This window comes from Zea mays, chromosome 8 (assembly GCF_902167145.1).
Source record: "Zea mays cultivar B73 chromosome 8, Zm-B73-REFERENCE-NAM-5.0, whole genome shotgun sequence".
NCBI classification, from domain to species: domain Eukaryota; kingdom Viridiplantae; phylum Streptophyta; class Magnoliopsida; order Poales; family Poaceae; genus Zea; species Zea mays.
The window spans coordinates 25026380-25049752 of record NC_050103.1 but is presented as its reverse complement, the minus strand read 5'-3'; the positions used below and the strand labels follow the sequence as shown (position 1 = coordinate 25049752).

Here is a 23373-nt window from a genome sequence, read left to right as displayed (position 1 = left end):
TATCTATATCTATATATTGTTGTCAATATCTAATGAATAACATTCTGGTATTTGTATAGATATGCATACTAGCTTACCGGAGAAAAAGCTTACTTTATACCCCTTCTATGTATCTTGATACATTAAAAAAAAAATCTACGTATCTATCAATGATAAAACGTCTTATAGTTTGAAACATATACCGTGTGTTTGGTTGGGTGCATGCGCCCGTGCAAAACTCTAGAGATGCAAAAATCAGACAGCTCCGTGTGTTTGGTTGCTTGGACGTGTGTCTGGGCCAGGCCACGCTCGTGCAAAACATTGGCCTCAGCCAGGCCCGTGGGATACGGCCAAAAGGCGCGTTCCACGCGAGCCAGGCTGCGCTCGGCCACTCGCGCTCTCCTCGCGCTCGCGCTCGCCTCGCGCTAGGGTTTCGCCGCCGCCTCCTCTCCCCTCCCATCTCTCCCTCTCACGTCTCTTCTCCCCCTCGAGCTCCCCCGCGAGCAAGCTCTCGCGTCTCCTCTCCCCCTCGAGCTCTCCGTCGAGGTCCCCCTCCCCCCCGCGAGCAAGCTTTCGCGTCTCGTCTCCCCCGCGGCGAGCTCTCGCGTCTTCTCTCCCTCGCGTTCGAGCTCTCGCGTCTCCTCCCTCTCGCTGTTGTGACACTCCTTCCAGGTAATCTGTTCTTTTGATTTGTAGTAGTATTGGTAGTTCTTGGCTGAGATCTGATATTTATGCATAAAAATAGTTCTTGGGTGAGATCTGTTCTTCGTCTGATCTGGTATAGTTGTTCGCTGAGATCTGGTAGTTGTTGGCTGAGATATGGTAGTTGTTGGCTAATTTCTCTCCTCTGAGATCTGGTAGTTGTTGGCTGAGATCTGTTCTTCGTCTGATTTGAGCTCTCCCTCTTGCATGCACCCATTTCACCCCTCTCAGATCTGGTATAGTTTGCTAATTTGTTATATAAAAATAGCTTCTGGTGTAGGATTTTGCTGCAAAGTACCATGTTGTTAGTGTTCCTCGGATGATTTTAGGGTTTTGCTACAAAGTACCATGCTTGTGGTGTCGCATGCACCCATTTCGCTTCCATGTCTGGGATCAGATAATTTGTAGACTACCAAAATCATGTCTGGGATCATGTTTACTGTCTAAACAAATCATGTTTGGGATCATGTTTACTGTCTAAATCATGTTTAGATAGCAAATCATGTTTAGACAGTAAAATCATTGCAACTGAGCACATCATGTCTGGGATCAGATGATTTGTTTAGACAGTAAAACATATTTGTAGATCAATGTTTAGACATGTAAGTACCATGTTTAGACAGTAAATCATGTTTAGATAGTAAAATCATTGCAACTGAGCACATCATGTCTGGGATCAGATGATTTGTAGGATCATTGTTTTACTATCTAAACAATGATTATGTTTTACTGTGTAAACATGTTTCTGCTGTTTTTACAATGATTATGCCTGGGAACAGAACAAGTTTTACTGTCTAAACATGATTTGTTATTGTATTGATCTATTTTGAACATTCATATGTATGATCTGGTATTGTTTTTACTGTCTAAACAATGAATATGTTTTACTGTTTAAACATGGTTTTGGTGTTTTTACAATGATTATGTTCTGTTGGATCATATTATTATGTTCTGGTATATATTTGCTACTTTAATTTGTATAAAGAAATAATTTTGAGCTGGTGTGTGATCCTTCAATACCTCTGGGTGGCGCATCTCTTCTATGTCGCAGTCGTGGTTTTAATTTCAATGATGTTGAGCTGAGTTCTATGGTTACTTTTGATTATATTCATACTTAATCTCTGAGCTATCGATCAATGGTATGTGATGTTTTAATGCCTCTGGGTGGCGCATCTCTTGTATGTCGCAGCCGTGGCTCGTGTAAGAATTTGTTATCATATATTTGCAACTAGCACATCACTATGTTAAAACTGTTATGTTCTGAGCTATAGATCAATGTTCTATGATGCTAATATGCCTCTGAGCTATATATCAATGTTCTATGAATTTCCTTTTTAGCAACTAGCACAACACATCTGAGCCAACTTAGACCTCTAATCTTATTTTTTCTATTTTATTACTCTAGCAATGAATACTGCTATTGCACGTCGTCGGCTAATTGCAAAGGCAGTGGTCCTTGTAGCAGTTATGTCAGCCTGGTTGGATGCATGGTTGAGACACCGACTGCATGCTAGGAGGTGTATCACTTATGGCCCAATGCACCAAAGAGACCAAGAGAGGCAAAACAACCTGAGATTCATTTATGAATCCACTGATGTTGAGTGTATTGACTTACTCAGGATGAGAAGAGCCCCTTTTATGCAGTTGTGTGACCTTTTTCGCACTAGGCAACTATTGAGAGATAGCATTCATAGCTCAGTAGAGGAGCAGGTTGCCATGTTTTTACATGTGGTAGGTCATAACCAAAGGTTTAGAGTTATACACATGACCTTTCGAAGGTCTATTGAGACCATTAGCAGATACTTCAAGGAAGTATTGTTTGCTGTTGGTGAACTGAGGAATGAGATGATCTTGCCACCTTCAACTGCTACACCAACCAAAATTAGAGATAGCCACAGATGGTACCCATATTTCAAGGTCAGCCAAATCCAAACACACCACTATTTTTCATGTTGGGTTTGTAGTAACAAATGTTTGCCCCAATGTGTAGGACTGTATTGGTGCCATTGATGGCACTCATGTGCTAGCAAGAGTTCCTAGAAATCAGAGGGCTGCCTTCCTTGGTAGGAAACACACCACAACACAGAACATCTTAGCTGCTGTAGACTTTGATCTAAGGTTTACATATGTTCTTGCTGGCTGGGAGGGATCAGCACATGATGCCCTTATCCTTGCTGATGCCCTTGAGAGAGAAGATGGTCTAAAAGTGCCCCAAGGTAAAAACTAGTTTCCTTGGTATCCCCTAATATTGGTCTACAATGTCCTAATATATGATATATGATGTTAGGTAAATTTTACCTTGTGGATGCTGGTTATGCTGTCAGACCTGGGTTTTTACCCCCTTATCGTGCCACACGGTACCACTTGAGTGAATATGGGGGGAGGAATCCACAGAACCCCAAAGAGCTCTTCAACCTTAGACATTCATCACTAAGGGTGACAATAGAGAGGGCCTTTGGTGCTTTGAAGAACAGATTCAAAATATTATACAACAAACCTTTCCATCCATACAAGACACAAGTAAAGCTAGTCCTAGCCTGTTGTATCCTCCACAACTGGATTCTTCGTCATGGGAATGATGAACATATTCCACTGGAAGAAACATGGGCTGCAAATCAAGTTCATGAGGAAGCTCCCCATGACCTTGTCATGGACAATGCTGCATGGTCTGCTACCAGGGACAATTGGGCTCAACAAATGTGGCAGAATAGGGCCTCACATAGGGGATAATGGTCATTATGTATTGTGCTAAGTTGGCTGAGAACATTGTCTATTAGCAATGATGAACTATCTACAATTTTGAACTCACTTTCTTTGTGCTAAGTTGGCTGAGAACATTGTCTATTAGCAATGATGAACTATCTTCAATTTTGAACTCACTTTCTTTGTGCTAAGTTCCTTTATGTGATGTGCTCAGTTGCAATGATGACATTACTTACATCCTGATACCATTGTCGACTAGCAATGATGAACTTTCCTATGCTACTTCTACTATTTTGTTACTCTTCTATGCTACTTCTGCTATTTTCTTCTACTATCTCCCCCCTAATCTCTATCTCCCCCCTAATCTCTATCTCCCCCTAATCTTTTACTTGTTCCAGCTATGGCTGACATGGTCTCTGAGGTTGCTGGTCAGGGGGCTAGGCCTGCTCTTAGGTGGACTGCTGTAATGTCTGGGTTTGTTCTCCGTCGTTTTGTTGACTTGATAGGAAATGGGGTTAAGACTGACAAGGGTTTTAAGGAAATCCACCTTAACTCTGTTGCTAAAAATGTATCTGAGTTCTGTGGCCAAGAAGTAACAGGCCAACAAGTGTACAATCACCTTCGTAAGTGGAGGTCTAGGTGGGTCAAGGTTTGCAAACTGAAGGACATTAGTGGCGCTCTTTGGGATGAGGATAACTTTGTCATAAGCTTAGAAGAGGGTCATTATGCTGCTTACATCAAGGTTAGGACCAATACCTTCTATTTTTCTAACCTGTTAATGCCACTCTTCCACTTCAAATTCTCTTGTTCTAACTTGAGTTGCTAACTCAATAGGATCACCCAAAAGATGCTGATTACCTCAATAGGCCCATAGAGAACTATATGCCTATGCAAATCATATTTGGAAGTGGGGTTGCCACAGGTAAGTTTGCAATGGGTTCAAATGAGCCTTTGGGCAAGCCAACTGACATTGTTGACATCCTAGATGATGGCATTGAAGTGACCTCAAAGTTTGTTGATTGTTCCAGTCTAACTAACAAGGGGAAGACTGTTGACAAGGGTACCCCTGGTGAGTCCAATGATAACAAGCCTAACTTAGGGAAGAGGAAGAGGTTCATGACTGATGAGGATGTTGCTGTGTTCAATGGGATGAAACAAGCTGTTTCAGATGTTGCTGCTGCTGTCCGTGAAAGCATCCATGCTGAAGCAGCACCTGGGATCTACAATGCTGTAATCAACTGTCCTGGGTTCTCTAGGGAGGCTCTCATGTATGCCCTAAACCACATGATGGAGCACAAGGCCACCTCCCTGGTGTTCCTGGACATGACTCCTGATGATCGTGACCTATGGCTCAAGACTTTCCTAGCCAAGCACTACCACAACTGATGTGATCTGATCTGTCTAAGAACAATGATGTATCCCTGAGTTCTATGGGTGTATGGGTTTAGGACATCTATATTGTTTAAGAACAGATTTGGTCCACTTGCTCTATTCCATCTATCCTAGATGCTACTTAAGAACAATGATGTATCCCTGAGTTCTATGGGTTTCCCTGTTTAAGAACAGATATGCTACAGTTTATCTGATGTGTCTCTCCTTTATCCTGATTAAGAACAGATTTGGTACTTGAGAACAATGATGTTTCCCTGTTTGAGAACTGATATGCTACACTTGATCTGATGTGTGTGTCCTTTATGCCAATGATGATAACAAAAGTGAATATTAAGCCTACTCAGTTAGCCAGCCACTAATGACAGTCATTTATGTTGTTTTGCTGTTTTTGGTGTTTAAGAACAGATATGCTACACTTGATCTGGTTTTGGTTTTTGAGAACTGATACTCCTATCTATATACTTTACACTGTCATGTGTGGTTCTGTTCTGTCATCTTGAGCTGTTCTGTCATCTTGAGCTGTTCTGTCATCTTGAGCTGATTACACTGTCATCTTGAGCTGATTACACTGTCATCTTGAACTGGTTACAATGATGAACTGTTCTGTCATCTTGAGCTGAACTGAATATCTAGTAGCTGGCTACACTGTCATGTAGGATCAATTTTGATGAGATGAGGCTAATATTAATAACTATTTCAGATTTACACTTGATCTGTTTAGCTGAACTGTATATTCTATTTGCTTGAGCTGTTCTGTTCTCTCATGTGTGGTTCTGTTCTGTCAGGTGTGGTTCTGTTCTGTCATCTTGAGCTGGTTACACTGTCATGTGTGGTTCTGTTCTGTTATCTTGAGCTGTTCTGTCTTCTTGAGTTGTTCTGTCATCTTGAGCTGTCATCTTGATGTTCTGATTACACTTGTTCTGTTCTGTCATCTTGAGTTGTTCTGTCTTCTTGAGCTGTTCTGTCTTCTTGAGTTGTTCTGTCATTTTGAGCTGTCATCTTGATGTTCTGATTACAATAACTGCTGTTTGAGAACTGATATGCTACACTTGATCTGGTTTTGGTGTTTGACAAATGAGAACATATACTCCTCTATCATTTTTGCAAACTGGTTATGTAAAGGATAAGTAATTGTAATTTACAAGTGTTTTAGACTTTGTCTTTTATGCTGTTTAAGAATATATATGGTACACTTGATCTGATGTATCTGTCCTTTATGCCAATGATGATAGCAAAAATGGATATTAAGCCTAATCAGGTAGCCAGTTACTAATATTTGTTGCTTGAGAACAGATATCCTTTATGTTATTTTTGCTGTCCTATATGGTACTTAAGAACAGATATGCTATACTTGATCTGATGTGTCCTATTTGCTGTTTACAAGTCCACATTTGTTGTCCTTTTTGAAGTTCTGATGTTTCTATATAGTAGCTGGCTACACTGTCATGTGGAAAAATTTCGCTGAGCTGAGGCTAATAATAATACTGTTTTCAAGTATGAACTGATGTTTGCTGCTTTTACAAGTCATGACATGGTTTTATTTGAAGTCATGTTTGTTGTCCCATGAACTGAGTTGTAAATTCTGTTAGTAGAAGCAGAAGTAGAAGTAGAAATAGCAGAAGTAGAAGTAGAAATAACAGAAGTAGAAGTAGAACTGCTGCTATTGCTACTGTCCTATGAACTGAGTTGTAAATTCTGTTAGTATGTAACATAGCTAGTGTTTACAACTCAGTTCATCAGTTTATACATGAGTTTTCAGCAACTCAGTTCATCAGATGAAATATGAGTTGTATACGTGTATAAGCTGAAAACTGATGAACTGAGTCGTATGAACATCAGATGAATTGAGTTGTGAACTGAGTTGTAAATTCTGTTAGTATGTAAAAGTAAGAAACATCAGATGAACCGAGTTGTGAACTGGTTTTATTTGAATTTCTGTAAATTTTGTTCATTCTTCTATGAATTAAGTTGTTTTAATCTAAAATTTAAAAACAGCAAACAAAAGTTGGTACTGCGATCAGCCTATACAGGCTATGGTCATCCTGGTTAACCAAACAGAAGCTGTGTTCATGCAACTTATAAAAACAGCAAACCAAACAAGGGCTATGGTCATCCTGGTTAATTGCGATCAAAACAACCAAACAAGAGCTCTTAGCGTACTTGTACCAGCCTATACAGGCTAGGCGCAGCCTGCATCTGAGCTGAGAACCAGGCTCTGCTCATCCAACAACCAAACATACGGATAGAGTATATATGAAAGAATCTTATTCGAAGAATATTCATTCTGCATTTTCTGCTCCATGGGATACTCTCAGAGGCACAATATATACTGAAGTATTGACGCAACAAGCACTATACACCGGCGGCAATGGCAGAGCTAGCATTATTGTCCCCGCCTCAAAGACCCTACAACAACACGCACAGCGTCATCTCTTCGGGCAGCAAAGAGAACCTGCCGGGGGACGTGATCACCCCGTGCAGCCGCTGCTCCAGGAAGCTGCTCCTGGCAGGCGCCGCGTCCTTCGCGTTCTGCCTCCTGTCCGTCGCCGCGTGCCTCCTACTGCGCTTCCTCCTTCGGCGCTGGTGCCGTCGCCGCCGCGGTCCAGGTCTCGTGCAGCAGGAGGAGGAGGAGGCGCAGCTAAAGCTCGGCGGCGGCGGCGGCCTTGACGCCGAAGCCATTGCTCTGCTGCCTTCTTCCTTCCCGTACCACCGGCGAGGCAACGACAACCCCGAGGTGGAGTGCGCCGTGTGCCTCGGCGTCCTGGACGAAGGGCAGACGGCTAGGCAGCTCCCTGGCTGCGCGCACGTGTTCCACCAGCAGTGCGTCGACGCCTGGCTTGCGTCGAACGCGTCGTGCCCGGTCTGCCGCCGGAGGACTGGCCCGCAGGCTGAGGAGGAAGCCGCGGCGGCGCCGGTCGACGTGTAGACGTATAGTAATTACTGCAGTGTCGGCAGCGTTGTCCTACCATGAGCTCAAGCTAGAGCTGTCGCCACAATGACTCAATAATGAGTTGTTTTGTTTGATATAATTTTTTTTATGCCAGACAAAAATTAGTGTCATGAGAGTTGCTTGCGTTGCGCGCGCTCTCCATTTTCTAGCCCCTATAGTCCATCCGTTTCTTTTTATTAGTCGCTGGATAGTACAATTTTGCACTATCCAGCGACTAATAAAAAGAAACAGATAGGTACACCGTAATCTACATCTAGTTTGTCATAAATCTATTATTTCTATGTATTTTCTCTATCTAAAGCATGGCACCTCTACGTGTCTAGCTTCTTGGAAAGCTTGTATTTCCCTTCCGTGACTTAGTGAAAACCCCTTAAGCTAAGCTAAAAATTGATAAAAGGTGGGAGTCGGAAGATACTCTAAGCCTTTGTGGCTTATTCATTTAGATGTTTGAGGTTTCTTTTGCAACAAAAAATTGATATTCTGTGAGGTACGATGAAAGCGAAGAGTCTAACAAAAGATGAAACTTGATTGAATTTCAACATGCATATATCACACCAGGCGCGCGATCCGGACCTGCTTGGGCTCAATTTCCCTGGCAAGCCGGGGCGGGCCCCCTTTCGCGGTTGCCAGGATTGGGCTCAATCCCGACGATTTTGGTGAGTCTTTCACAGCTCGGCCTAGCTTTCGGAGCGTCCTTGCGGCCTAGCTTTTGGAGTGTCCTTACCTTGCGCGCGCCACGTCCCTGTCGATCTATGCATGGTTGTTAGTCGTTAACTAGGTTAGTGTCCGTACGTTGTATCAGGAACATATAATATCACGATAACTTATATATAAATATGTTATATTGTTATGAGAAAAGATTTTATAATTCATTAGTGATCCTGGCTATACATATAAATTTTGTTATTTTAATCTATCCGTTTCACCACTACATTGCAACCATCAATATCATGCAGACCTATATATATATGATAGTTAGGTGTCTGTGCGTTGCGACGACTCACAAATTATTAATAAAACGCGAGTGCACAACAACTACATGAAAACAAACAATATATCGACAATCGTACATTAATCTATTCCTTTGTAGAGATATTGACAATCGTACACTAAGAACCCCAGATTTCACAAATATAGAGAAGTACCTAAGCACAACTATGGAAGGGGCTAGAAGGGGGCGCCGCTGATGGAAGTGGATTGCCGACGATGGAAGGGGACAAAGAGGATGGAAGGGCACACAACAACACTGTAGATCATTTTCGGCGGCCAGTGTTATTTTCGGTGGCTGTACCCTGGCCGCCGAAAATTAGAAGTTATTTTCGGCGGCCCGCGCCTGCCGCCGAAAATAGTACTAATTTCGGCGACCTATGAGGTAGCCGCCGAAAATAGCCCTAATTTCGGCGGCCACCTGTCTCGGCCGCCGAAAATTAAACATTAAAAACCGCGTCCTCCCTCTGTTCTCTGTCTTTCTCTCTCTCAATCCCGCGCGCGCTGCTAGTCGTTCGTCCGCCGTCGTCGCCGCCAGCCCCTGCCGCGCGCGCTCCCGACCGTCGCCCCTCGCCGGCCGCCGCGCCGTGGACGCCGGCCGGCCGCCCCCGCCCTCGGCCACCGCCGGCCGACCGCCCAAGCCCCCGCCGTCGGCCTCCGGCGCCGGCCGCCTGAGCGCGCGCGCGCGGTCCGCCCTCGTCGGCCGCCGCCCCCGCCGCGCCGTGGACGGCCGCCAACCGCCGTCTGCCCCCGCCAGCCACTCGCGGTCCGCCCTCGCCGGCCACCCCCGCCGCGCCGTGGACCCCCGCCGTCCGCCCCCGCCGCGTCGTGTGGACGTCCGGCCGCATGGCAGCGCCGCCGGCCCGCCAACAGCCAAGCCGCGCTGTCCGCGCCGCTCACAGCCACGCCGCCAGTGCCTCGCCGACGCGCCGCACGCAAGCCCGGAAGCCCGGACGTTCGGATCGACCTCGACTCCATTAAGGTATTGTTTTTGTCTATTTTATTTCTTATTTTCGACGGCCTATTATTTAATTGCCGCCGAAATTAGTATATCGTTTCCAGAGCAGGCACAACAGCAACCATTTGTTTTCCCTCAATTTCAGCCGCCGATGCCTTAGTGGGGATTACATGCTCCGCCACCTCCACCTCCACCTCAGGTTATTCAATTTAGTTAAGACTTGTCGTTTGTATCAACCTAATTTCAAATCTTTACTAAACTTGATTTTGTAGAGATCCGGGGTCATGGGCCACAACACGCCACCACCGGTCATACCAGCACCAGGAGGAGCTTATGCAGGTGAGGGAGCTTATGCAGGAGAGGTTAGTTTGACAAACAATTTGTTTGAATAGTCGTTATACATGTAACCAATGCCGTTATTAATGTCATCTTTTTTTAGGATCCAAACCCGTTACACGACTTCGTCGACCAGTTATTGGCTTCTGGAGGTAGTGGACACAACTCCAACGACCCCAATGTGTGATTAAGTTAGCTTTGTGCCGCACTGTGTTGTAATGAACTGTTTGTGGATTTTATGTTTGTATGGACTATTTGTGGACTTTATATTTGTATGGACTCAAGTTTTATGTTGTGAACTCAAGTATGAATTTTCTGTTATTGTATGAAATTTCTGGTATTGTATGAATTTTGTATGAAATTCTGTTATTTTTCGCATTTTTCAAATTTTTTTGCTCTGAAATTAGTAATTTTCGGCGGCATCCCTGGCCGCCGAAAATAACAACTTATTTTCGGCGGCCAGAGAGCCAGCCGCCGAAAATAAGCTATTTTCGGCGGCCAGGGTCTGGCCGCCGAAAATAAAGCCTTATTTTCGGCCTATTTTTTTGGCGGCCAGAAGCCGCCGAAAATAGCTTATTTTCGGCGGCAAAGGGCTTATTTTCGGCGGCTTCTGGCCGCCGAAAATGCCTGTAGCTGCCGTAGTGGCAGCAGGGTAGCTCTGGATCCTCATCAGATGCGCATGGATTTTGAGCGAGGATTCGTTCCAACATGAATGGGCCTTCCTTCAAGCACGAATGGGTGCGCTGAGATGGAAGGGCGAGGATGGCGCGACAGGCATGGATCGTGGATGGGGTTCAGACGTCGTTGAAGGCGGGATCAGCTTTAGAGCATTCACAAGATCTGTCATGAAACAAAATGTTGAGTAACCTATCATCATGAAGTTATAGGTGATAATAAGCTGAGAAGAGTGTTACCAGCATTGGCCCCATGCTTCAACTCAAATTTGAATCTCAAGCTACCATTAGCGCCACTGCACTTGGGCCACTCGATAATGTTCTTGTCATAGGTACCAGCATCATGCCAACCTAATTGAACCTGAATGAAAATATAATATCTAAGCAACCCCGAGGCTGAACCAGATCAAATACTAAGCTACACTAAACCCCTAATGGTTAAAAGATTGATAGAAAATAGCAGAAATGAGGAATAAAATTGAAAAAAATCTATTAATTACTATCTGATAAGAGTAATAAATATAGGTTACTAAGGCCACAAACACCAAAAACAATTGAGAACAAATAGCCAAACTACAACTCAGATATTTAGTTGAACAACACTATGTCATCATGCTAAAAAACAACTGAGAACAAATAGCCAAACACTGTCATCAATTGTCATCATGCTTAGTCCATCCTCACCGTTGGGTTCAGCAGCTGTAGTCAGGATATCGATAACAAATGACCAGATTTTTATTTATGTATCTAAGGATCTAGGGAACAAAATTCACGGGTATTGTCACACCATTTAATTAACAAAACACATGCATATCTAGACAGAAAGGTTGCTTATATGGAATTATGTATTCTCTTCCTGCTCTAGTTCACCTATTGGCTGTTGTAGCACTGTGGCCTTTCTAGGGACACCTAAACATTAGGGATGGCAGCGGGTTGGATTTTGTTCGGGTATAATAATACCCGACCCAAAATTGTACCCGAGACTTCTACAAATTGAAAGGGAAATGTGCCCTTGGGCCATTTCTAAGTATTTTGGTGATTAAGTGTCCAACACAAATGGTTATGTGTTAAACTATGACAAATGGTGGACAAAGTGCAAATCAATACAAAGGTATGATTCAAGACTTAGTACATTGGTTTTTGTGTACTAACATATTTGTCTAAGTGCTAGAATCAGAGAAAGAAACAAATGGAAAAGACTTGGCTCGAGCAGCCAAGATTCTGCTTAGTCTAGGTGCACCGGACAGTGTCCGGTGCGCCAGACTGACGTCTGGTGATCTGCCTGCTCTCGGGTCTCGACGACGGCGTACGACTATAAATCACCGGACAGTCCGGTGGTGCACTGGACTGTCCAGTGAGTCAGCTACGGCGAAGTCGCCGCTCTCGGGAATCAAGTCAACAGCGTACGGCTAAAAATCACCGGACTGTCCGGTGGTGCACCAGACTGTCCGGTGAGCCAACGGTCGGCCGCGCAATCGGGGCGTGACGCGTGGCCGGGCCAATGGTCTGAAGGGTGCACCGGACTGTCCGGTGTGCACCGGACAGTGTCCGGTGTGCCAACGGCTCCAAATCGCCAACGGTCGGCTGCGCCAAAACAGGAAAGAAATCTGCACCGGACTGTCCGGTGCACAAGTCGACAGAAGGCAAGATTTGTCTTCCTGGATTGCTCTCAACAGCTCCTAGCTGCCTTGGGGCTATAAAAGGGACCCTAGGCGCATGAAGGAGTACACCAAGCACACTTTGAGCATTCTTGATCATTCACACTTCGTCTTTGCGCACTCGTTTGACATTCTTAGTGATTTGAGCTCCGTTCTAGTGAGAACTTTGTGATATTCATTTGAGCTCAAGTCTTGGCCGTGTGTGTGTGCGTATTGTTGTGGACATGTGTGTGTTGCTCATCCCATCCTTACTTCCGTGTTCATTTGTGATCATCTTTTGTAAGGGCGAGAGACTCCAAGTTGTGGAGATTCCTCGCAAATGGGATATAGTGAAAGGAAGAGAAACATCATGGTATTCAAGTGGATCTTTGGATCACTTGAGAGGGGTTGATTGCAACCCTCGTCCGTTGGGACGCCACAACGTGGAGTAGGCAAGTGTTGAACTTGGCCGAACCACGGGATAAACCATTGTGCCTCTCTGTGTTGATATCTTTGTGGTTATTGTGTTTTGCAAGAACTCCTCTCTAGCCACTTGGCTTTATTGTTCTAACACTTAATCAAGTTTGTGGCTTTAAGTTTTAAGTTTTTACAGGATCACCTATTCACCTCCCCTCTAGGTGCTTTCAATTGGTATCAGAGTCGTTCTCTTCACGAAAGGGACTAATCGCCCGAAGGGATGGATCCTAAGGGAAATGGGATGGTGGTCAACGACAATGAGAAGGAGTCCATCTTCAACGAGCCAAGGGATGACAAAGTAAATGACTCCGGCTCGAGTCAAAAGAAGAAAGACGGAAAGAAGAAGAGGTGCATCAGGAAGGTTGTCTACTACGACAGCGCCGAATCTTCCTCTTCTCAAAAGGACGACGAATACGAGGAGAAAAAGAAAACGGTTAACTCGAACATTTCTTTTGATTACTCTCGTATTCCACATAATTCCAATGCTCATTTGCTTTCTATTCCACTTGGTAAACCTCCTCACTTTGATGGAGAGGACTACGGATTTTGGAGTCAGAAAATGAGTAGTCATTTGTTCTCTCTTCATCCAAGTATATAAGAGATAGTAGAAAACGGAATGCAATTTGATAGTTCGGATAATTCTATGTTTATCAATGAACAAATCCATAAGAATGCACAAGCTACTACTGTTCTTTTAGCATCCTTGTGCAGGGAAGAATACAATAAGGTGAGCGGCCTGGACAATGCCAAGCAGATCTGGGACACCCTCAAGATCTCACATGAGGGGAATGACGTCACCATGCTCACCAAAATGGAGTTGGTGGAAGGCGAACTAGGCAGGTTCGCGATGATCAGGGGGGAGGAGCCAACCCAAACGTACAACAGGCTCAAGACCCTCGTCAACAAAATAAGGAGCTATGGAAGCACGCGATGGACGGACCACGACGTCGTCCGACTTATGCTAAGGTCCTTCACCATCCTTGATCCTCATCTTGTTAACTCTATTCGTGAGAATCCTAGGTACACCAAGATGACGCCCGAAGAAATACTTGGGAAGTTTGTGAGCGGGCGAATGATGATCAAGGAGGCGAGATATGTTGACGAGGCGCTAAATGGCCCAATCCATGAGCCTCAAGCCATTGCTCTCAAGGAACCTAGTAGTAGGGAAACGCTACCTAACAAGGTGGCACAAATTGAGGCGGTCGGGCTAAACGAGGATGAAATGGCCCTCATCATCAAGCGCTTCAAGACGGCGCTCAAAGGTCGCAAGGAGCATCCCAACAAAAGCAAGACGAAGGGAAAGCGCTCCTGCTTCAAGTGTGGTAAGGTTGGTCACTTTATTGATAATTGTCCCGATAATGATAGTGACTAGGATCAAGAGAAGAAAAGGGAAAAGAAGAAGTCTTACAAGAAAGCGAAGGGCGAGGCACACCTTGGCAAAGAATGGGACTCGGATTGCTCTTCATCCGACTCTGACAACGAAGGACTCGCCGCCACCGCCTTCAACAAATCATCCCTCTTCCCCAACGAGCATCACACATGCCTCATGGCAAAGGAGAAGAAGGTAAGTACTCGAAATAATACTACGTATGCTTCTTCAAGTGATGATGAATCTAGTGATGATGAAATAGACTATGCATGTTTATTCAAAGGATTAGATAGAACTAAAATTGATAAGATCAATGAATTGATTGATGCTTTGAATGAGAAGAATAGACTTTTAGAAAAGCAAGAAGATCTTTTATATGAAGAGCATGATAAATTTGTAAGTGCACAAAATTCTCTTGCTTTAGAAGTTAAAAGAAATGAAATGCTTTCATGTGAATTGTCTACATGCCATGAATCCATTTCTAGCTTAAAGAGTATCAATGATGACTTGAATGCTAAGTTAGAAATAGCTAATAAATCAACCTTTTGTGTAGAACATGTTATGATTTGCAATAGGTGTAAGGACTTTAATATTGATGCTTGTGTTGAGCACCTTACCTCTATTGCAAAATTAAATGGTGAAGTGGCTAGTCTTAATGCACAACTTAAGACTTGTCGGCGTTTCGACCCCGGGGGGGGGGGGGGGTCCCTGGACCGACGAGTAAATTGTCGCTGCGTGTCCCAGCCCAGATGGGTCGGCGCGAGACGGAACACAAGGGGGAAAACAGTAAGGGGAAACCGCGGCCTCGTGTTGTCCTGCGCCCAGGGCGGATGCGCTTGCAGTAGGGGGTTACAAGCGTTCGCGAGGGAGAGAAAGAGAGCGAGAGCGAGAGCCTTGTGCGTCGGCCCGTTCTCCCGCGCGGCCACCTTCCCGTACGAGGGCCCTAGACTTTCCTTTTATAGATGTAAGGAGAAGGCCCATGTGTACAATGGGGGTGTAGCAATGTGCTAACGTGTCTAGCGGGGAGGAGCCAGAGCCCTAAGTACATGCCGATGTGGCTGTTGGAGAGGTGTTGCTGCCCTGTTCATGTGATGTCGTGGCCATCGGAGGAGCGCTTGAGCCCTGTGGAAGCAAAGTTGTCGAGGCTGTCAGATCCTTGCTAACATCTCCTTGCTTCCGTAAGGGGCTGAGAACCGTCGTCGTCATGGAGCACGCGGGGTGCCATCATTACTTGTTTTACCAGGGCGAGCCAGATGGGACGTCGGTCTTGTTCCCCGTAGCCTGAGCTAGCTAGGGGTAGGGTAATGATGGCCCCCCCTGTGACGTGGGCAGTCCGAGCCTGATGTCGGGCGAGGCGGCGACTCCTCCGAGGTCGATGCTGAGTCCGAGCCCTAGCGTCGGGCGAGGCGGAGACCGTCTTCTGGAGTCGAGGTTGAGTCCGAGCCCTGGGGTCGGGTGAAGCGGAGACCGTCTTCCGGAGTCGAGGTTGAGTCTGAGCCCTGGGGTCGGGCGAGGCGGAGACCATCGTCCGAGGTTGAGTCCGAGCCCTGGGGTCGGGCGAGGCGGAGACCGTCGTCCGAGGTCGAGGTTGAGTCCGAGCCCTGGGGTCGGGCGAGGCGGAGCTTCCTATGGCGCCTGAGGCCAGACTTGGCGGCTGTCAGCCTCACCCTGACGGGTGGCACAGCAGTCGGAGCAGCGCAGGCGGCACTGTTTTCCTGTCAGGTTAGCTAGTGGAGGGGTGAAGTGACGGCGGTCACTTCGGCTCTGTCGACTGAAGAGCGCGCGTCAGGATAAGGTGTCAGGCGATCCTTGCATTGAATGCTCCTGCGATCCGGTCGGCTGGTGAGGCGATCTAGCCAAGGTTGCTTCTCCACGAAGCCTACCCGAGCTGGGCCTCGGGCGAGTCGAAGGTGCGCCCGTTGCTTGAGGAGACCCTCGGGCGAGACGTGAATCCTCCTGGGTCGGCTATCTTTGCCCGAGGCTGGGCTCGGGCGAGGCGAGATCGTGTCCCTTGAGTGGACGGAGCCTTGACCTGAATTGCGCCCATCAGGCCTTTGCAGCTTTGTGCTGATGGGGGTTACCAGCTGAGATTAGGAGTCTTGGGGGTACCCCTAATTATGGTCCCCGACAGTAGCCCCCGAGCCTCAAAGGGAGTGTGGGTACTCGCTTGGAGGCTTTGTCGCACTTTTTTGCAAGGGGACCGGCCACTCTCGGTTGCATTTTGTTCCGGTGGGTGCGCGCGAGCGCACCCGCCGAGTGTAGCCCCTGAGGCCTCGGAGGAGTGGTTTGACTCCTCCGAGGTCTTAGCGCGTTTCGTGATGCCTCGGCCGGTCTGATTGTTCCCTCATGCGAACTGGTCGTAGCCCGGGTGCATAGTCAGGTTCCGAGTTCTCGAGCTGGTATGTTGACGCTATCAATGGTTTGGCCAGAGCCGGGTTTGCGAGAGCAGCCCCAAGCCTCCGCACAGAGCGAGAGGACGGTCAAGGACTGACTCGGCTTTTTCATACGCCCCTTCGTCGCCTTTTCGCAAGGAGGAGGGGGGGGGGAAGCGCCATGTTGCCCTCGGAGGGTGCCGAACATGGTGTCTCCAGTGAGTTGCTAACGGGTGATCCGAGTGGACGCCCGTGCCCCTTTCGATAAGGGTCGGCTAGTGGCCCAGAGGTGCGCTCCAAAAGTACCTGCAGGCGATTTGCCGGACCCGGTCCCGTTTGATAGGGTCCGAGGGCTCGATGCCTCCCTCTGATGGGATTCCGTTACAGAATCGCTCCTGCTGGTCTCGGAAATGTCCTAGGGTACCTCGGGAGCGTAGCCCAAGCCTCGGCCATGTATCGGACGTACCCGAAGTCATCCCTCGCTCTGCGTGTTCTGAGGCGGCTGTCGAACCCTTCGGGGGCCAGCCTACGAACCCTTGATCAGTAGTGGGTGCGGAGCCTGAGTGGCCTGAGGCGGCTGTCGAACCCTTCCGAGGGGCCAGCCTTCGAACCCCTGACTAGTAGTGGGCGCGGAGCCCGAGTGCTCTGAGGCGGCCGTCGAACCCTTCCGAGGGGCCAGCCTTCGAACCTCTGATCAGTAGGAGGGCTCGGGGCCCGCTTCTTTCGCGGAGAAGGATCCCTTTCAGAGTATCCCCTTTCCCGGTCCCTGTAGCAAGAGAGAGAAAGGGGAAGAGGAAAAGGATATGAAATTGAACGACGTGGCGCACCTTTTTTGACGCGGTCATTATGGCGGAGGTGAAGCGTCGCCCGCTTCGCCTGCCAAAGGTGTCACCTGCCCTGCCGCAGAGTTAATGCGACGGGACAAGTGGTTCACGGGGCGACCGTTGTGCGTGCGCGAGCCGTTCGAGGAACGGAACACGGGCGCGTCGTCTTCACGCTGTGGGAGAGGGTTCTCTCGCTGTCCCAGGAGGGGACGTGAGCCTGCAGACGACTTGACCGCTGCTTCCGCCCGCCTGCCGCCGCCATTACTGTCGGCCCACTTTTGGCCATATCGACCATCGCGCTTTCTCCTGCGGCTGACTGACCCGTGACCGATGTGCTCGGTTGGCACTATTGGGCCATGCGCAGGGTTGCCTCGAGTCGTGGCACCAGTTCCGCAGTCGAGAAGGCGCGGTACTGGCGCAAGTGGCGGTGTAGTTTCTCGCACGTAGTAACCGGCGCGCCGGTTACATGACGTGTGGGCCTGGGCCTCCATGCTGGACGCGTCGAAGTCGAAAAGGTGCATCCCCTTGGTGCAGTTGCATGCCGCCTGTATGGCGGTCCGCCCTTTCGCCCGCTGGTTTGGGCGAAGATGGAGGAGCGCTTGTAACCGCTGGGCAGTTACGCGCACCGCGCGCGGCGATTTGGCTTCTTCTGTCCTGGGCCAGCTTGCATGACGCGTGGGACCTAGCCCCCGTGTCGTAGGGGGAGGACCTTGGAGCGTGTTGGTGAAGACTCAGTCCACGACGGCTGAGGACGCAAGTGGGGAGAGTCGCCTTTAAAAAGGGGGCGACCCCCTTAGATGGCAGCCATGCCTTCACACTCTCCTCATGCATCACGTCCTTCCACCTTCCGAGCCCCCCGGATGGGGAGCGCCCGCGTTGCTTTCGTCTTGCTGTTGTTGGAGGAACGCAACTTCACGGAAGTTGGTACCTTTCAACCATCGCTCGGCTTCAAGGATTTTCATCAGGCAGCCCGGCTGCATCCCCTCGCCAATGGTCACCCAAGACGGTGACCACCAGTTTGATGGTGGGGAGAAGCAAGCCGGGCTGCGGCCTCTGCCCCGCCCTCAGCTTCAAGGATCTTCATCATCCTTGCTGGGGCGGAGGGCGAGCTGAGCCGGAGCTCTAATTCCCGCATGGGTTCATGGGCCACCTTCTCCTTCAGCATTCAGGGGAGAGGGCGCTCACCGACCTAGCGGAAGGGGCGGACTTCGACAACGCGGGGCCAAGCGGCCGCAAGCGTCGTCAGCTCCAGCAAGCCTGGTTCGCTGGCTCAGCTAGCTCTGGCACGGCTTCCGGTGCCACCTCCCACCGCTGAGCGGAGTGCGGCTATCTGCCCGCCGTACGGGCGACTGTTGCACCGCGTGCACCGGGGGACCTCCCAAGACGTCGCGCGCTGCTAGGGCGGCGTTCGTGTTCTTGGGCTGTCCTGCCCTTGCTCCGGTACGACGCCTCCGCACGGAGGTCGGTGCTCGCCTGTACGGGAGGACTTGAGTGGGGATCTGCCGGCGGGCAGGCGGCTGCCGTTGTCGGTGCTGAGGTGGTGGCGGCTGGAGAAGTCCTCGTCGCCGACGAGATTGTCGCTACCATCCGCGCTCCGGGCCTCGGCTCTTTGGCTTTGATAGCTTGTCCTCGCCCCTCGAGTGGGGACGTGGGCGAGGGCCTTATCACAGCAGCGTCTGCCCTGAGGTCATCGCTGCTGCTATTTGGCCGCCCGGAGCGGAGGTCGTTGTCGCTGCTGCCGGAGTGGGCGGCGGCGAGCCACCTGGGATTTTGTCGTCCCGCAGGCCCTCCAATGTGGGGGGTTGTTCATACCTGCGGGAGTGGAACCGGAGTTCCGTTTGTAATGGCACCTTGAGTGCCGGTGTCTGTTCATTGTGGCTGTCGGGGCCTGAACATCCATGTATTTTGGCGTAAAGCCGTGTTTTTTTCTCGTTTCGAGCACTAGGACTCGCCTGTCGGCTAGCCGAACCGCTTAACCAAGTGTGAGTTGCCCTGTGCGGAAGGTGACGAGTGAGGTATCCGTATCCCGGAGGCGTAGGAGTCCCTCGGCTCGGTCGGCCTTGCCGCCCGAGGCTTCTCTTGCCCAGTTAAAGAAACCCTCAGCCGCTCTGCGATGAGCCGGAGCCGGAGGCAGCGGTGTCAGCATGGACAGAGGCGGAGTCGGCTCGAAAAGAAGACTTCGTCGGCCTAGGAGCAGGTGACTTCCCAGGCCGAGGAGGTGTAGCAGCGGCGACCGGAGCCTAGCCGGGTCGTCCACTGGCAGGACCAACCCTGGAGTCGGGCTGCCGAGGCCATGAGCCGGGCTGACGTCCTCGGGGGACAGCTGGCTGAGGCTTCGGGGCGGCCGGTCCAACCGTCTGCTTGGGCCGGGCTGCTGTAGGAGGCCTTGGCGGCGATGGCCTAGGCGCGGTGCTGACGTCTTCCTTCGAGGTGGAGATCCTCCGACCGTGTTGCCGTCCGAGGCCCGGTCGGATTCCGCCGAAGGTGGAGTCGACGCCGAGGGTGCTGCTGCCCCCTATTGGTGTTTGAACCTGCAGGAACAGTTTATCTGTAGTGTGCGTATGTTTTTTGCGGCCGCCGAGGCCCAAACATACCATCGTCGCGTCGTAAAGCTGCGTTTCTTTCCCCTTGTTTCGAGTATCAGGACTTGTTCGTCGGTAGCAGAATCGTTTATCCGAGCAAGAGTTACTTTTCACGGAAGGTGATGAGTGAGGTATCTGTATCCCGGAGGCGTAGGAGTCCCTCGGCTCGGTCGGCCTTGCCGCTTACGTGTACTCTTACTCATCCGTAGGATTCTGTTATCGATATAGTCGAGAAGGCACGAAAAAATCGTTTTGGTAGAAAAGCTTTTGAGCGTTAAGACTCGTTCGGCCAGCGGAATCGCTTATCCGAGCGTGAGTTACTTATCGCAGAAGGTGATGAGTGAGGTATCCGTATCCCGGAGGCGTAGGAGTCCCTCGGCTCGGTCGACCTTGCCGCTTACGTGTACTCCGTCGTTTTCAGGATCCCACTATCGAAGTAGTCGAAAAGCACGAAAGATGTTCTGGCAGAAAGACTTTTTCCGAGGAAAATTTTGACGCAGAGGGGGTTCCCCCCTTCTAGCCCCCGAGGGAGGGTCGGGCTTTGCCGAGGCAAGGCTGACCCTTCCTTGATGGTTAGACTTTATTTGTGTATGTAAACGAGGTATATGAACGACTTGAAAACATCTTAAGGGTAGAAGCGACGTAGCTGTCGGATGTTCCAAGCGTTGCTGTAGACCTCGCCTTGACTGTTGGCCAGCTTGTATGTTCCGGGATTCAAAATCTTGGCGATGATGAACGGCCCTTCCTAGTGAGGCGTGAGCTTGTGGCGCCCTTGGGCGTCTTGTCATAGCCGAAGCACCAAGTCGCCCACCTGGAGGTCTCGAGACCGAACCCCTTAGGCGTGGTAGCGTCGCAGGGACTGCTGATACCTTGCCGAGTGTAGTAAGGCCATGTCCCGAGCCTCTTCCAGCTGGTCCAGTGAGTCTTCTCGGTTGGTCCGGTTGCTTCGGTCGTCGTATGCCCTCATTCTCGGGGATCCGTATTCTAAGTCTGTGTGCAAGATAGCCTCGGCCTCATAAACTAGAAAGAACAGCGTGAAGCCTGTGGCTCGGCTTGGCGTCGTTCTCAGACCCTAGACCACCGAGGGGAGTTCCTTCATCCAACGCCTGCCGAATTTGTTGAGGTCATTGTAGATCCTTGGTTGAGTCCTTGCAGAATCATGCCGTTGGCACGATCTACCTGCCCATTCGTCATGGGGTGAGCTACGGCGGCCAAGTCCACCCGGATGTGGTGGTCCTCGTAGAAGTCCAGGAACTTTCTGCCAGTGAACTGGGTGCCGTTGTCGGTGATGATGGAGTTCGGGACCCCGAAGCGATGGATGATGTTGGTGAAGAATGCCACCGCCTGTTCGGACCTGATGCTGTTAAGGGGTCGGACCTCAATCCACATGGAGAATTTGTCGATGCCGACCAGTAGGTGCGTGTAGCCCCTGGGTGCCTTCTGCAAGGGACCGACGAGGTCCAGACCCCACACAGCAAACGGCCAGGTGATGGGTATTGTTTGCAAGGCCTGAGCGGGTAGGTGAAAGGGAATTAGGCTTACACTTATTTTCCTAATTGATTTTGGTGGTTGAATTGCCCAACACAAATAATTGGACTAACTAGTTTGCTCTAGTGTATAAGTTATACAGGTGCCAATGGTTCACACTCAGCCAATAAAAAGACCAAGAAATAGGGTTCAACAAGAGAGCAAGGGATAACCGAAGTGTGCTCTGGTCTGGCGCACCGGACTGTCCGGTGTGCCACCGGACAGTGTCCGGTGCACCAGGGGACTCCAAGCCAAACTCTTCATCTTCGGGAATTCTCAGAGGCGCTTCGCTATAATTCACCGGCGGTGCACCACTGGACAGTGTCCGGTGCCCTAGGGGAGAGCGACTCTGAACTCGCCAGCTTCGGGAATCCGCTCCGCTATAATTCACCGGACTGTCCGGTGAGCCAGCGGAGCAACGGCTACTTCGCGCCAACGGTCGACTGCAACGCATTAAATGCGCGCCAGCGCGCGCAGAGGAGCAGTGCACGCGCGGGTGGCACACCGGACAGTCTACAGGACTTGTCCGGTGCACCACCGGACAGCCAGGCGGGCCCACAAGTCAGAGCTCCAACGGTCGGAACCCAACGGCCTGGTGACGTGGCTGGCGCACCGGACACTGTCCGGTGCGCCATGCGACAGCAGCCTCCACCAAACGACTAGTTTGGTGGTTGGGGTTATAAATACCCCCAACCACCCCACATTCAAGTCATCCAAGTTTTCCACCTTCCAACTACTTACAAGAGCTCTAGCATTCAATTCTAGACACACCCAAGTGATCAAATCCTCTCCCAATTCCACAAAAGCTTTAGTGTTAAGTGAGAGAGATTTGTTGTGTTCTTTTGAGCTCTTGCGCTTGGATTGCTTCTTTTTTTTTTCTCATTCGTTCTTGCGATCATCTCAATTGTAAACAAGGCAAGAGACACCAATTGTGTGGTGGTCCTTGCGGGAAGTTTGGTTCCCAATTGATTTGAGAAGAGAAGCTCACTTGGTCCGAGGGACCGTTTGAGAGAGGGAAAGGGTTGAAAGAGACCCGGTCTTTGTGACCACCTCAACAGGGAGTAGGTTTGCGAGAACCGAACCTCGGTAAAACAAATCCGCGTGTCACACTCTTTATTCGCTTGCGATTTGTTTTGCACCCTCTCTCGCGGACTCGATCATATTTCTAACGCTAACCCGGCTTGTAGTTGTGATTAATTTTGTAAATTTCAGTTTCGCCCTATTCACCCCCCCTCTAGGCGACTTTCAATTGGTATCAAAGCCTGGTGCTTCATTAGAGCTTAACCGCTCGAAGTGATGTCGGGAGATCACGCCAAGAAGGAGATGGAGAAAGGCGACAAGCCCACTACAAGCCACAAGAAAGCTTCATCAGAAGAGTCCCGCAACAAGGGGAAGGGGAAGGAGAAGAAAACCTCTTCCCACAAGACGCATCGGAGTGACGACAAGAAAAAGAAGATGAGGAAGGTGGTCTACTATGAGACTGATACTTCATCACCTTCCACCTCCGGCTCCGACGCGCCTTCCATTACTTCTAAGCGCCATGAGCGCAAGAAGTTTAGTAAGATCCCCCTACGCTACCCTCACATTCCTAGACATACTCCATTACTTTCCGTTCCATTAGGCAAACCGCCAACCTTTGACGGTGAAGATTATGCTAGGTGGAGTGATTTGATGAAATTTCACCTAACCTCACTCCACAAAAGTATATGGAATGTTGTTGAGTTTGGAGCACAGGTACCTTCCGTAGGGGATGAGGATTATGATGAGGACGAGGTAGCCCAAATCGAGCACTTCAACTCCCAAGCTACAACTATACTTCTCGCCTCTCTAAGTCGAGAGGAGTACAACAAGGTACAAGGATTAAAGAGCGCCAAGGAAGTTTGGGACGTGCTCAAGACCGCGCA

The 23373-nt window shown here is 49.4% G+C and overlaps 2 protein-coding genes across 2 annotated transcripts; both read left to right on the top strand.

Annotated features, from left to right (window-relative positions):
• Positions 1 to 2445: 2445 nt before the first annotated feature.
• On the top strand, positions 2446 to 3537 carry LOC111589956 (protein ALP1-like). The gene is made up of 3 exons (XM_023300871.1): positions 2446 to 2598; positions 2672 to 2897; positions 2969 to 3537. Exons 1-3 carry the CDS (start codon positions 2446 to 2448, stop codon positions 3409 to 3411), a joined length of 822 nt encoding a protein of 273 aa, XP_023156639.1. The 3' UTR covers positions 3412 to 3537.
• Positions 3538 to 3788: 251 nt separating this feature from the next.
• LOC109941720 (uncharacterized) lies at positions 3789 to 4905 on the top strand. The gene is made up of 2 exons (XM_020542931.3): positions 3789 to 4126; positions 4219 to 4905. Exons 1-2 carry the CDS (start codon positions 3794 to 3796, stop codon positions 4768 to 4770), a joined length of 885 nt encoding a protein of 294 aa, XP_020398520.2. The 5' UTR covers positions 3789 to 3793; the 3' UTR covers positions 4771 to 4905.
• The last annotated feature ends 18468 nt before the right edge of the window (positions 4906 to 23373 follow it).